Here is a 15,098-nt window from a genome sequence, read left to right as displayed (position 1 = left end):
TACTTCAACAACAGCAAACAGTACCTCTCACTGCCACTCACCAAGACACACACACACACACCCTGCCCTGGCATTCCCAGCCTCAATTTGGCATCTCTGTCCTCAAAATAGAACATTTTGCAGGCACGCCACATGGTGCTGAATAAGATGTCTTCCAGGTGTGGTACATTAACATTATGTGTTACAATTTGGATTTCATGTTTATATCCACACTGCTTAGAGAATGACATGGTGTAGTGAAAACAATTAATGAATTATTATACATGGAATCTGTGCACACTAACAGCTGTTTTAAACATGAAAACTGAAAAACTGGAAGATGTACTCCTAAAACAACAATGCATGGACTCATACAGAAGTTATCCATCTTAATCATCACTAATGACCCTCTCTTAGTGTGTGGAGGTGTATTTATATGCAGAGACTCGGCCCTTTGCCTGTATTTGTTATTTTAATCTTAGTTTCTGTGTTTGGGCAGCTTATGAGCATGTGACCCCCACAGTTCTCAGGTGAGGTCAGGGCATTCTTAAAAGGTAGCAACCAGGTGCCAAACCGTAAGCAGAAGCTTTTCCACCAAAGTTAGCACATGCATGCAGGTTTCGTAAACATAGGTAAACCTGCTAAAAATAAGCTATTGACTGCTTTCCCTTTGCCAGTAGGGCAAAGCTGTATACTGTACACAGTTCTGCAGCAGATACGTACAAAATCACAGACAGGCCAAAGAACATATAAACATTAGAAAGCATATGGCTTGAGGTCTGTCAAAATGTTACAGTGGTTTCTTCTCTTTATTACTTAATTTTTCAGTCCCTCTTTCAAATTTGGTGCAGACTAACTTGGATAAATGTTTTAGCGGTGCTTATATGGGGATGGACAGTTATTAGTGACTGCATGTCATTGCAGGGGCTAAAATTAACACATTCACCAGGGTGTTGTGTTTCCATCAATGCCGATCTGAGCCAGAGGCGATAATTATCTGTGATCACTGCACAGTCAGTTGACCTGGGTATGAATGCCAATCACTTTCCCATGGCATTAAAAATCCAGATGTTTGTCACAATTCTGGGTTTTTGTTAAGTGTTGTGGTTTTCTTTGTTTGATGTATTCATCCATTTAGTTTATATTCCATTTTACTTTGAAAGTCAAGCTCCTCATGTGTTACTTCTTGTTTTACTTCCTGCCTGTTTTCTATCACACCTTTCTTCTCTCTGTCTCATTAGTCCTTCTCTGTTCCCAGAGTCTTTCCTGCACACCTGTTCTGTATTAGTCTTGTTTGCTTCCCTTCCCTGCCACACCCTTGTTGTTCGCCAATCACTGTGTCCTTCCTTTTACCCATGCCCGCATACTCCAGCTGTGTATTGTTGTATTGATTAGCTCCCTGTAAATATATATATACACACCTGTGTCTTTCTCTTTGTCCTTTGTCAGTTTGTCTGTTTTCATCGCTGTGTTCATCATTGTGTTCATCCCTGTGTTTATAGCATTGCTCTGTGCTCCGTTGCTTTGTCTCTAATGTTCAGTTTTAGATTTGTTCCTTGAGGTCATTCCTGTGTTACTTGTTTCATCCTTTTTGGGGTTTTTTAAAAGATTTTTTGGGGGGCTTTTATTGCCTTTAATTGACAGGACAGTGTGAGCATGAAAGGGAGAGAAAGAGAGAGAGGGAGACATGCAGCAAAGGGCTGAGGCTGGAGTCAAACCTGCGGCCGCTGTGGCAAGGACACAGCCTCTGTACATGGGGCGCCGCTTTATCCACTGAGCCAACAGGCACCCCATCCTTTTTGGTTTTAAGATTAGTTTGGTTCTTCTTTTTGCATTTGGATCCTCATTTTGAACTGCTACACAACAGTGTTAGCAGGTGTTAGCAGGGTTTTTTGTGACAGTCTGACTAAAACTGGACTTTTAAAATACATATAAACATGTAAGTCCGACTGAAAGCTAATTTTTTTGAATTTGGACCAGCACACATAAGATTGGGGGTCGATTTACTCCTTCATGTATACGCCTCAACCAGATCTGAGCTGGCCTAGGTGTTCTTTGCTTCGCAGTCCCCACGTAGGGCTTTGACCCAGAAGTCAAACAGAATAAATTTGGTGAAGAAAGCCGTAAAACAAAACAAGAAGAAGAAGAAGGGATGAAAAAAAAAGACAAAGGTCAAACGTAAAGCACAGAATATGTACAAAATGTACACCACCAAAAAGCTATCCACCACTCAACATGCAACTCCGCTGATACTTGCTAAATTGTTTGGTATGTGATGTAATAGTCCAACTGGAAAAAGGTCCAAAAGCATCTAGCTGAAAGGGGGCATATAGCCACCTACCATGGCGGAGACAGACAATCAATCGATTCTTCCAAGGTGCTTGTGTACTGGGACAAGGACAGGTGTCCAATGAAATGGCCTGATCGAGCTATAACTGTAGCTTGACTTGACTGTACATGTAAACGTAGTGAGCGGAAAAGAAGCTGTCGATACACAGTGCTGAAAAAATGCAAAAAATAGTGGAGTAAGGTGTTGGCTTCTACTTTCAGTCGCTGACGAGCATCTAATAACAGTGACCGACAATCCTGCATAGTATACCTTAACAAATCTGTGCTATAAAATTATTCAAGTTTCCATGTTTTAACAGTGGCAGCAAAATTGGTAACAGCAATAGTGTTAGCTCTACCAGTGATGATTAGATTAGACATGGTCATGCAGTAACCCGGGCTACAGCAGGTCGTTCAAAGCCCAAGGGTTTTTCGGGCAAAATCAAGTCTATTTTGGTCTTACACTTGTTGGGGCCACAGAAAGGCCCTTGCATGTGACCGTGATGCTGTTCTCTGTCTCATAGGGAATCCTCAACTTGGTTATAACAGTAGCTTTAGGCCAGATCCAACTGCATTTAAAAAAAAAAAAAAAATCAATGAAACCTTAAAATAAATCCAGATCCCAAAAGCCACAATTTCAGTGACGTGATTTGTTGTCTACATAGCAACTACATGAGCCAGTCCAGAGGTCAGAAGATTTAAGTATAAAAGTCTGTGTTCAAGTCATTAAAAACAGCCCAAGATCGCACGTCTCTCTTTAAAAAGCCATTTCCCCAAAAAACATCTGGTAGTTTATGCCTTTATTGTAATTCTTAACGAGTGACTCATCATTTTAAGCAGCTGTCTTTGTATATAACAGTTTGTAATGATGCAAGATGCCTCTGATCTGCTGTGCTTATGGATTATTTGGCCTAACAAGAGCATCAAAATGAAGCCTGTAACCTAAAGCAGCCCAGCAGAGTTCTGCATGTCAAAGAGAAATGGCATTTCCCATTGTGACATAAAAAGTGTTAAATCAGCCGAACCAATTAAGTGCTGTGACCTTCATGCCAGTGCTGAACTTGAAGCAGTAATTAGAATTGCACAGTCTACACTGCCACTGACTGCACTAAGATGTAAAAGTAATGAAACTGATCTTTCACCTGCCTGCTGCTAACGGAGGATCGATGGTTACTTTAGTGCGGCAGTCTCTGTAACTGTACAATACCCCCATTCAAGATTGGATTTCTAGATGAATGTTTTGATTCATTAAAGCCGTTTGCTGGCTTGATAAAACTTCTAAAAGTCTTAGATAAAAGCTTGACTTATTGGGATTTGAGGGATTGATGCACCTTTATTGTGGGGGAGAGATTGGAAAGGAAAAGGTAGGTGCACTGCTGTAGCCTGAACAAAACGTGAGGAGAAGAAAAAGCATGAATGGCTTTCTCCAGATTGCTAAAATATTAATGGTTCCAATGAGCTGTCAGTACCTATGTCTTGAGAGAAAGCCAAGAAGAAATAAGATTCAATGCAGGAATGAGCATGTTGTTTATATTTGCTATTTGAAGGAACAAAATAATCTGTAATGCTTAAAATAGACTGGATGTTGTCTTTTTGATGTAAGCAAATGTTTGTGCTACTCTTAAATCGGTCCCCACAGGCTAAGCTGAATGGCACAGGTATGATGACTAACCACAGGATGTCACTGTTTTACATTAATTATGGAGGGAGCGCATTATGCCCTTGTGACAGAGATATCCTGTGTGTTATCTGAGATAGATCAAGTGAACTTGTTATTTCTAGGATTCATTAGTTACTACACATGACTGTTAAATTTATGCTTTGAACAGGTGGTTATTTCAGCCTCTCTCTTCGTATATTAACAGGTTGCATTTTTACTGTAAATCTGTAAGGGTTACTGCATTGCTTGTGGTTATAACAGCATTTGTAATGCATAGTGCATAACTAATTTAAAATACATAAATCCTTGAAAAGGCTCAAAAAAAGACATTCAAAGGTGCACCATTTTCTCCTGTTGCCTGTGTGCTCAGTAAGTAAAAGCAACATGATTTTTAGTAGAAGAAGTCGCTTAATTTATGTATTGAATCAAGAGACCTTCAATGGTGAGACATTCAAATGGCATAGGACAGAATAATTATTTTCTTTCATACCAGTGCCTAAAAGAGTAGCAGTATTAAAGCAATTAAAACCTTTTACAGCCAATTCAGCCTCTCAAAAATCAGAAATGGTTGGTTATCACAGGCCTTTAACAAAGACAGCACAGTGAGAGTGCACTTCACAGTAAGAGCTCTTATCAAATCAAGTGTGCAATAGCACGGTGCCCACTCTAATTGCCTACCTCGCCACTGTCTTACTTATGATCCTAATACATTATTTGAACGTATTTGTGTGTTTATGCACGTTTACTTTTGTTCTTTGAGTTGTGCATGTGGTGCATGTGCACAAGCATACATAAAACTGTTTTGCACTCCCTTTTCATACACCTCAGACACCACAAACACTGCCACACACACACACACACACACACACACACACACACACACACACACACTGGTGAGCATTCCAGAGGCTGAATGCCCGCCCCCACTCACACATACACACATACCACTGGACCCACTGTTAGGGTCGCCCAAAGGGCACACGAAGGAAAACTGAGTCGTTTTATGACCAGAGGGCAACAGAGGGGAGCAGAACTTTGTATTGAGCAAAAACAAAAGGAGTTCTAACACGGGTGACTTTCTTAAAACTGCCCTCAAGATTGAAGGCTTAAAGTGCAAAGGTGTTTATGAAGTTTTTTCCTCTGCCAAATATATTTTTAGTCAAGTTGTGTTTATCATTATGAAGTTTAAAAGCTCCAAAAATCTCCCATACACTATGTTACTTCAAGCTAAAACCAACCCCGTCTATAGTGTACAAAATGCAAAACACTCTGTTCCGCCTCCCAGGAACATGCTGAGGTGTTGTAATGCTAGCTGTGATGATAGCGAGCTTAGCTGCTAATGACAGGGAGGGTGAGAGCACGAGGAAAGTGGGTGTTGTGAAACTTCAGTAATCTAAGTGTCACCAGCCACCGAAAGCAAAGGGGGACCCAGGAAGTATATAAGAGATTGCAACTGATATTCAGCTGAAATCAATACTTGAATGAGTCTCAGACAGGCGGAAATGTGCTCACAGACAACAGCACAGGCTTTTTTTCTACTTAACATACTTAAAATGAAGTGAACATTTGAAAAGTTTTAGGAAATGCAGTCTCGAAGAGAAGCTGGCCTATTTGACTCTACCATATTGGTGCACTGTAAAATATGACAAGTAAATTTTACTTAAAAATTCCAGGAAACCGATTGTCTTGAAAAACAACACGTTCTAACTCCAAACTCGTCACATCAGTGACCTTCTGCGTCAATCTATGACATTTTAGGTATCCTTGCCGCATCAACCTATGATGTTCCGGTATGTCGTTACGATGATGTCAACACACACACACACACATGCATATGGGAAGTGAACTCCAGACTCCCCCACAAAAGTCGGTTGTTTGTGGGACCCATCAACCTCCCCACCGGTCCACCCTGTAAGTGCATTCACACTTCCTATATTACGTGGTTACCGGCACCGTTATTTCCTGATGCTTTCAGCATTTCAGGTGCAAATCTCCTTTCTTTAAAGTTAAGACAGACTAATTACTGAAGTTGCTAACACTTAGAAATTAAGTAAAAGCAGACACATTTAAAGTAAACATAACACTTTAATATAAAGTAAACATGAATTAAGATTTAGAGTTATATGTGCTTTTCGTTTTCAAGGCATTTTGTTTCCAAGATTTTTTTAAGTCCGATCAACTTGTCAGATTTTACAGTAACATCTTGTGGAGTGTGGATATATTTGGCACCCTTGGCCTGTACATCCCATGTGTTATGACTATCTTTGGCTTTTATTTTTTTAACCTCTGGACTTCTTGATGTGTCTTTTTTCTTATTCCCTGTATCCCTGAGTGTTTGCCTCTCCAGTTTCAGCCCTAGGTACAAGCCTTCCTCATGCAAGGAAATGTGCTCGTTGGTTCATTGCAGCATGGGGTATATTTACCAGTGGGCAGCCTGGGAGCAGCCATAAAGATATCGCACATTCATTTGTTTGCATCGTGCCTTTGACTAACTTCTCACATTAGCCTCTGCTCCCCCAATGCTTATAGCTCCAATTAGTGGGGAAAGAGTTCGCACTAATGTTGCATTTAAATTAACTTTGTTTTTTTTTTCTTCTTTTTTTCCTGTCTCTGTGGAAATTACAAAATAAAACTAAACCCCCATATTCCTAATAGCCTCCTAAAGTTAGCTGTTACTGTATAGGTGAAAAGGAATATCTCTCTAAAGTTTAACCGTCTTTAAAAACATCACAGAGAGCGTTTGAGAAAAAGGACCAAAGGAAAATGCTGCTGAATTTCTACTTTGATGTATAAGATTTCTATATGTAAAGCCTCCTAACTCCAGAAAAAAAAATGAGAAGCACCAAGAAATTCTGTACACTCACCTTGCTATACAGTGCATTAAAAGTGTTTCACATTTTGAGGCTCTATGCCAAAAATAATTACTTATGATGTAATGTAACATTTCTTTGTATTTGATTCAAGAGGTCGCAGTGAAATACAAACCTGATTCCGATGCTAAAACAACACATACACAAGCAAACCTTGTAGGACCACAGTCACCTGCAGGCTCACCGTGTTATTTCAAGATTTATTTTAAAAGAAAAAAATGCTTCTCAAGATGATTATCAGTCAGTATTATAAAGTATCTAAATACAGGCAACTGAGGTATATCTGTCTTTTTACAGGTGAAGTGTGAGAGAGAGAGAGGCAGAGAGAAAGAAAGCCTGAGGGAGTGAGCAACGGTGACAGAGACATAGGAAGCTTGCACAAACAATGAAAAGACCAGAATATGGGGAAACAACAATGGATAAAGGCTGGATGTGGGGGGTGTTGTATACTGTCTGAAGAAGTGGTTTACATGATCATGGTGCATCATTCATAGCCATAAGCAAAGGCAAAAAAAAACCACAATTACCAACCTTGTGTTACAGGCTCAGCTATACTTTCTGTACTAAGTAAAAAATAAAGCCATTAAAAACAGGAAACATTAAACTGTGATCCAGTGACTTGATACCTTCTGCATTTAGAAAAATGCTTGCACTGTTAAAAAATTAGATTTCACTAATTTCAGCGATTTTCAGCAGACTTAACCCACAGAAATACACAAGTTCTTTGAAAGCTTAATTTTATCATCTTCTGTCAACTGACTTTTTCTTCAATGTGTTAAAAGTCATAAAAAAAGATGGGACATGGTGCACTCGATTAAGTGAAGATCAAACTGAGAGATCCTTTTTGAAAAGTTCAACATTTAGTGAAATACACTTATTCATTGATACCACTCATATAAGTCTGTTAAATATAAATATAGTTGAGCTTAACATAAAAACTGGAAACAGGGGGGAAAAGGCAAGCTGGTTCTGTCGAAATCTGCCTTTCAGCACATTTAAACCTAACAAATTAACATGTTATATCATGTTTGTTTTATCTGTAGTTAAATGACACCAGGCTGCTGGTAGAGATTCTATATGCAGTAACTGCTCCCTTAGAAGTACGCTAGGTTTTGAATTTTCATAGTGGCCAAGCAGTTTGCTCCATTGCTGTATCATTAAACCCTGCAAAACCCCATCTAGTTGTTTTCACACTTTGTTTTTTTGTAAAGATTAACAAAATGAGAAGTATTGTGGATTTGGTGAGCTTTGTAGATGCATGCTGGCACATTCTTTTACCTTTAGATAGAGCTAGGCTAATTGTTTCCAGTCTTTATGTTGAGCCAAACTAACCTGCTGCTGGCTGTTGCATAAAGACAAGAGAGCGGTATCGATTTTTTCAAATCTCGTCAAGAAAGCAAATAAGTGTAAATGTTAAAAAAAAGGCAAACTATTGCTTTAATGATACATTTTCTTATCCTTTGTTCTCTTGCAAATACAAACACACAGACACAGACTCTCAGACACAGCAGCAAAACAGATAATGTAAGGCATACCAATTTGCTAGACAAAGAGTAGGTAGCGATCAAGGGAAACTTTGCTGAATTTCAACCAGATTTGACAAACGCAGTGCTCATCTGAAGACAATTCACGCACTGCAGTGACACAGAGCTGGTTGAAAATCGGCAGAGTTTCCCTTTAAAAAGACTCGAAAACACATAGAGACGTACATCCTCAAAAAAACACACAAGAGGCTCAGTGAATGTATAAAAAGGGTCTAATGGCTGTCGATTGTCAGCTCAATGATTCATGACCAGCTGTCGTTTTAAAGGCAAAAAAAATATTTGGGTTTATTTGACATACTGCTAATAAACGACAGCTGCCTCTCAACTGCAGTTAAGTCATTATTATTAAATATAGAACAGTATTGTGTAATATGTGATTACAGATAAATATTTACTGGTTTATTCAGCAAAATAAATTCTGATTTTCTGTAATAATTTACCTAATCTAGTTCTAAGTATTAACAAAGAGTATATTATGAATAGAGTAGAGTGTATCAGCACATAGATGGAGGCTGAAACCAGCTGAGGTTTGATGAGAGGCATACAGCTCAGTCCCACATACAGTACAGTGGTTCAGCCCTGTTACATGTGTATGAGTGTGAGTGAGTAGGTGGTATTCATCTGCCAGTGGATTTGCACATTTGTCTGTCTGCCCCTCTCTTGCCAACTACTTGTACAGTATTTTGACTGAAACACTCTCTCTCTCTCTCTCTCACACACACACACACACATGCTCACACATACATTGGCAGACTCACAAATGATGAGTAAAACAAGATGAAAACGAAGAGGAAAAATAAAAACACAAGAAGTGATTGTATCCGGTGAGTAGCAGAATAATCACGCTGATTGAATGAACTACAGTATCAAGAGTCGGAGGTACAGTGCTCCGTCTGTCCATGAGGGTATAGTCCACTGCTTTCCTTGGAGGAAGTGGATACTGCAGTGTCAGTCCACCAGCCCTGGTCCATCCAGTAAAGAGCTAAGGGGAGTTTCCACTTCCCTGTAGCCCCCCACGAGTGCTCCAACAGTCAGTGGGGAGAGGTACTGCAGGAGGACAGGGACGACCTACGTCAGAACAGTCCCCATCCCAGAGGTCTGTGGATCACCACACACGGCAGATGTTGTCGGGGACCATGTAGCTGCTCTTGTTGCAGCTGAATGCTTTGGCAAATTCTGGGAAATTCTGAAGGGAGCCCAGTACCCTGTACAGAATAGATTGTTGGTTGGGGTTAAAGTTGCTGTATTAGAAGGTTACTTGAAATTAGAATGTCATTTTATCAAGGGTTCAAAATGTTAGCTACTACTGTAATATGTTTCCTGGCCTTTGCCCACATGGCTGAATAATGTAAGAGAAAAAGTTTGCCTTTGAATTTACCGGAATTTCCCTGGACTGTGTACATCTACTTTAATGGAATTAACAGCTTGCTCTGGTCGGTGTGTTCCACACCACACCTGAAAAAGAAGAGGAGAGATGAGAACACACTGCATTAGACTAATATTATTTACATAAATAATCCATCTGTTTAATCACCCCATCTCTCAATTCATCCATCCATCCATCCATCCAACATTCCATCCATCCATTACTGTAAACCCAATGCGTTCTCATCCTTGTCAGTTTGTCAGTGTACATCTGTGTCTACATATTATGAGTTAGATATCTGTCTCATCTGCTCTTTACGTTCTGGAATGCCATTACCGTGATGTCAATAATTGCACGTGGTGGGATGATGCTACCTGCGCTTATGTTTAGGCAACAACAGCACATGGCAACCCACATCAGAACATCAACATACTCACATGCTAGCATGGATGGTTAGGTTTAGGGAATGGGGTACATGGTAGGGCGTAGGAAAAAATACACAGTCAACAGGAAGCGAACACCTGACTCCCACATGAAAGTCTGTTGTTTGCTGGAACCATCCACCGAACCTCCAGCCTGCCCTGTAGGTGCCCTCGTGCTCCGTATATTACATCGTTACGGACAGCCTGATGCCGTCCTTGGTGCATAATCATGTACACCCGGCAGGTTCTGTCCAGTTCTGTCAAGTGATGATGCCTGTGCACATTTCGACCGGTGCATAATGAAACCACAACCAGATCTGTCCAGCTGCGTTCTCAGCTGATGGTGTCCAGTGGCATTTCATGCGACACAAAAGGTGCCTTTTGATGTTGTGCACTTACCCCAAAAGCACTGACAGAGTTGCTCTATTTTATGAGTTCAGAATGAGAATGGGCTGGTAATTCAATCAATCAGCTAATCCATCCATCCATCCATCCATCCATCAACTACCTGTGCAAAGTTTAAAAAGAAGAGTTGGTCGTGGGAAAGGTCAATGCCAGGCAGTGGTGGTTCCTCTCCATGCTCCTGCACATAGTTCTTATAGGCCTGCAACATTAAAATAAGACAACGGTTCACATCTCAGTTAAGTTCTGGGTTCTTCACACTGTTAGTATTGCATCCCTCCACACATCAGTTGTAAGGCATTTGTCTGCTAGCAGATATATACGTGACAAGGAGGCACCGTCATGCAATACAAAGTCAATAGACAGCAATGAATTGTTTTCCCCTCCAGTGTGGGCGGGACTTTATTGTGCTTTGTCTATATATCAAACCACACTTTGTAGCCCATCCTCTGTCATCTTTAAACCAGGGCTCTTAAACCAAGTTCCCGCCTTTGTTTTTGGGCTCATTACCTGATACGCCTGCCGTATCCCTCCATTGTCAGCAATGTTCTCCCCGAGGGTATTGTTACCATTTAACTAGAGAGAGGACATAAGGAGAGAAAACACAAAGATTGCTGGGGAAAAAGGACAGCGGGAGGTGGTAATTTATCCTTTGTATTTCAGCAAATCACAGATACCACTTTTGGGATACAAGAAATCATTTTCCCAGGGGATAAAAGAAGCATTGTTCAAAGCAACAGGGCATAGGAGGAGAAACAAAGACAGGTAGAGGGATAGATATGTCAACACAAGATATTAAAGGCACCTGAAGCAGAGAGGATATGAGCCTGCAAAACTGAAAGGTGCAAATGAATAGGCTTGCAAAGGTAACAGGAAAGCAAATAAATAAAAAAAACAGTTATGTTTGGGATAATATTTGAGAATATGTAGATCCTGTAAAACAAACTGAGAGAAAAGAAGGAGAAAGATTTTCTGCTAGGACATACATGAAGTCCATTGGCTAGGTCCCAGGAAAAGTTGCCATACTGATTGACTATGCACTTTGACAGATCCAGGAACCTCTGAGTAGAGTCCGGTGTCCACCAGTCCTTCAGGTCACCATCCTTATCATAGTTACGACCTAAAAAAAAGATGCCGAATGCATGAAAGGTTGACTGGTTGGATTTTATCATCAAGAAAAAAAAGGGATTGGGACATCTCTCTATTACCAGAGACAACACTGAAAAACTGCATCAATAATACTGATATCTTCTGATGAATACTGATATCAATTAGGCTACATGTTTACATTGCATTTCATCAATTTCTATTGTGTTTCTGGATGGCTTGAAGTTGTGAATATAAGCCTTAACGAATCCTGACATTGAAAATAGTAACTTCGCATAACCCAATGAAAATTAGTATGGTGAAAAAATGATCTGAGGCAGCACAAAGAAAACGCGTGTCAAAATGCTTTCTTTCTGAAGTGGTACCAGTTACAGAAAGGGAAATATTTTTATCCAAATAGTATTATAATCTGCCAAAACTGTGTCTAGGAGAAACACAGAGCAGCAGTATGGAAAATCATACCATTGTCATCAAAGCCATGTGTGATCTCGTGACCGATCACCATGCCGATGCCCCCATAGTTGAGAGATTTAGCCTGGCCTTTGCTAAAGAAAGGCGGCTGAAGGATACCTGCAGGGAATACTGACACCAGAAAAAAAACAATCATTTTTGTCTTTAAAATACTTTACAGAATGTAGAATAATTCAACATATGTCTGTTTGCATGTGCACATGTAAAAATACCAATTTGGTTTTTGCTGGATGAGTAGAAGGCGTTGACAACTGCAGCTCCAGTTACCCACCTGCAGGAGATAAGGAGGGTGAAATTCAAGAATGAAGGAGCACAATAGAGCAGCACAATTCAGAGTTGATGAAAGATATTAAAATAAATCTTTGATTAATAACAGCGAGCTAATATTAGCATTGCTGCTGTGCTTAGTGGAAGGCTGAACTGTATGCATGCGTAGGAGTTTGTGTGGGAGAATGTGAATGCACTGTGCTAAATGCGTGATGGTGTGTAACACCATATGCAAGTAAGGCATTTACTTTATTGATTTACAGTTAACACTTACAACTTTAAAAGACACACATCTGGAATAAACCTGTTTGCAAAACAATGATTTAATCCTGCCCCCTGAATTACATTAAAATCTTACTCCTCTTTGTTGACTTTGACTCTGAGTTTCCGCAGGCGTTTCTTCTGCACATACTCCAGGTTCTGCAGGATGTTTTCAAAGTACTCCTCTGCACTGTAGCTCAGCTACAACACCAACACACAGCCAAAGAAACAGGAGGATTAGCCCTGATGAGAGCTATCAACACTTATATTATCATTATACTTATATATCAAGACCTATATTCTGCAGCAAAATCTCATAAAAGCCAAGAATTCACAGAGATATTTTCACAGTACTGATGATGAACCCGCTCTGTGTTCTTTTACACTGATTTGGTGAAAGAAGAAAAACATTCATAATTGCATCTTTTTCAGACACTCACATCTTTGTACTCATTGTTAAGGTATCCGTCATCCATGATGTTGTCAGAATAGCCGATCCGTTCTCGAATAGCTCTGGCCTAAAGAAAAGTAAAGGAGACAATTTGACAACGTCACATAAAGAACTGAATACAATACAATTCCATAGACAGACGGTTCATTATAACCAATACCTTCTCCTCAGCTGCTTTCTTAGTCTCTGCATCCATCCAAGTCAGGTCATCAAGGTTAGTAATGAACACTTCTCGAATGTCTTTAATCATCTCCTCCATCTGATGCCCCCCCCCCGCGCACACACACACACACACACACACACACAAAAACACACACACGAAAAAAAGAACAACAATCCCAAATATGTCCCCAATATTTCCCAAACAAATGTTAACCATGAAAAAAAAAACTGTCGGTGCAAATTGTTTACAGTGTGGGAGTTTTTCTCATCTGCAGAGAGGATGCGGTAGAAAGCACACACACACACACATTTTCTCAACATATTGTGCAACACAGTCATAAAAATACACTTCACTAAATCAGGCTTTATCACTATATATTTGCATATCAGTGAAAAGGCACTTAGGGTTCCCTCTGTGTAGAAGTGTGGTGGCCCCGGGTAATATTGCCGGTAGAGTAATAATGTTTTATGTGATTAAAATGACGGTTGGAGCAATAATAAAAAGATTAAAAAAAATTATGTATGAATAAAGAGAAGTGAGGCAATGGCAGTCAGAATTGTGTTTAGTAGAATTCAAAAGGGATTTTTCTTTTCTCGTCAACATAGTGACCAGAGGTTGGCACTTTCCAAGTGCCCTTGTAGTTGATTGTACTGATTTACATTCTATATCTTGCAAGCTTTATAACTCTAAATTATAAAAGAGGTATTTGAGCTTAATGTTTCACAATTAGTAAAATAAATCAAAGGTATGCTATTCTTTTTTAGCAAATAAATGTGTTTGACTGCATAAATATTTCCATGTCAGCATACTTTCTTTACATAACATACTGGCACCACTGTAGGGGTGTCATGATAATGATATTTTATGTTTTTATATGCAAATTTGCACCATGAGGTGCTCCAAAATCCACATCCAAGGCTCAGTTTTCAGCAGGGGCCTGTGGTGCAAGTTTAATGCTTCTAAAATGTATCGCTCCTGAGTTGCAGTATTTACAAGAATGTGTCTGCACACAGAGAGACAGACTGACTGACGCCACCATGATGGTATAATGCTGTGCAAACCATGTACTGTACCACGGTCATAGGACAATGAAAAGTCAAATTTACAACAACAACAGATTCACAGAAAAGTACCTAAAAAGTACTTAAAAGAATGAAAGCAAAACGGGAAGGGGAAATAGAAAAAACTGCAGTGACAGCAAAGGTCATCCTTCTAGGGTCCAACCACAGTCGTGCTCTGAGACCGCAGTGGCTGACAGACACATTCCAGTGTCTCATCACATCAGCAGACCCCTCGCTAACACACCCCATGATCACTCGGACAACACGCCGTGGTTCACCACTGCCAGGGACCTTCCTGATGAGGCCTTTGTGAAAACCTTTTAGCATTCAGCGTGCATGTTTGTGTGTGTGGGTGCATGTGTGAGTGCGTGCGTGCATTTGTTGAGTGCATGCATATATGTTTGTGGTTGCAGAATGCAAGTCGGTTTGCATGTGAAATGCTCAAACATAATTTACATAGGTCACAAGCAGGGTTCAGATACAATGGTGAGCCGAGTAAATCTGTATGTATCATGGGAGTTTGAAATGTAATGATAACTCATTATGGGCACTAATCCCCTGCTATTCAGTTTGATTTAATTCACTCTGTCTCCAAGTATAAGTCTTGCATACAAAGTCATTCAGTAAACCTAGAAAATTTGTTATCAAAAAATGAGAGAAAAGAATATATTTATTATTATCTTAATTATATGTTTAACAAATATGTGTAACAGAAAAAAGAAAATATATTTTAGTAGTTTCTTGAG

General features: G+C 39.8%; 1 protein-coding gene across 2 annotated transcripts in view; it reads right to left on the bottom strand.

The window, feature by feature from the left end:
* Positions 1-7,051: 7,051 nt before the first annotated feature.
* The window catches only part of LOC121943722 (neprilysin-like), a 34,482-nt gene continuing 26,435 nt past the window's right edge, over positions 7,052-15,098 (bottom strand). For both annotated transcript variants that reach the window (XM_042487313.1, XM_042487315.1), the window contains exons 14-23: positions 13,289-13,387; positions 13,118-13,195; positions 12,775-12,878; positions 12,362-12,420; positions 12,141-12,260; positions 11,558-11,691; positions 11,082-11,147; positions 10,678-10,773; positions 9,760-9,836; positions 7,052-9,586 (exon numbers count right to left, since the gene is read on the bottom strand). In XM_042487313.1, the coding sequence (XP_042343247.1) occupies positions 9,487-9,586; positions 9,760-9,836; positions 10,678-10,773; positions 11,082-11,147; positions 11,558-11,691; positions 12,141-12,260; positions 12,362-12,420; positions 12,775-12,878; positions 13,118-13,195; positions 13,289-13,387 (933 nt within the window). In that variant the 3' untranslated portion in view covers positions 7,052-9,486. The remainder of the gene's footprint in view (positions 9,587-9,759; positions 9,837-10,677; positions 10,774-11,081; positions 11,148-11,557; positions 11,692-12,140; positions 12,261-12,361; positions 12,421-12,774; positions 12,879-13,117; positions 13,196-13,288; positions 13,388-15,098) is intronic.

The sequence above is a fragment of the Plectropomus leopardus genome, chromosome 5, assembly GCF_008729295.1.
Source record: "Plectropomus leopardus isolate mb chromosome 5, YSFRI_Pleo_2.0, whole genome shotgun sequence".
NCBI lineage: Eukaryota > Metazoa > Chordata > Actinopteri > Perciformes > Serranidae > Plectropomus > Plectropomus leopardus.
The sequence above is the reverse complement of the archived record's forward strand: the minus strand, read 5'-3'. Positions and strand labels throughout refer to the sequence as shown.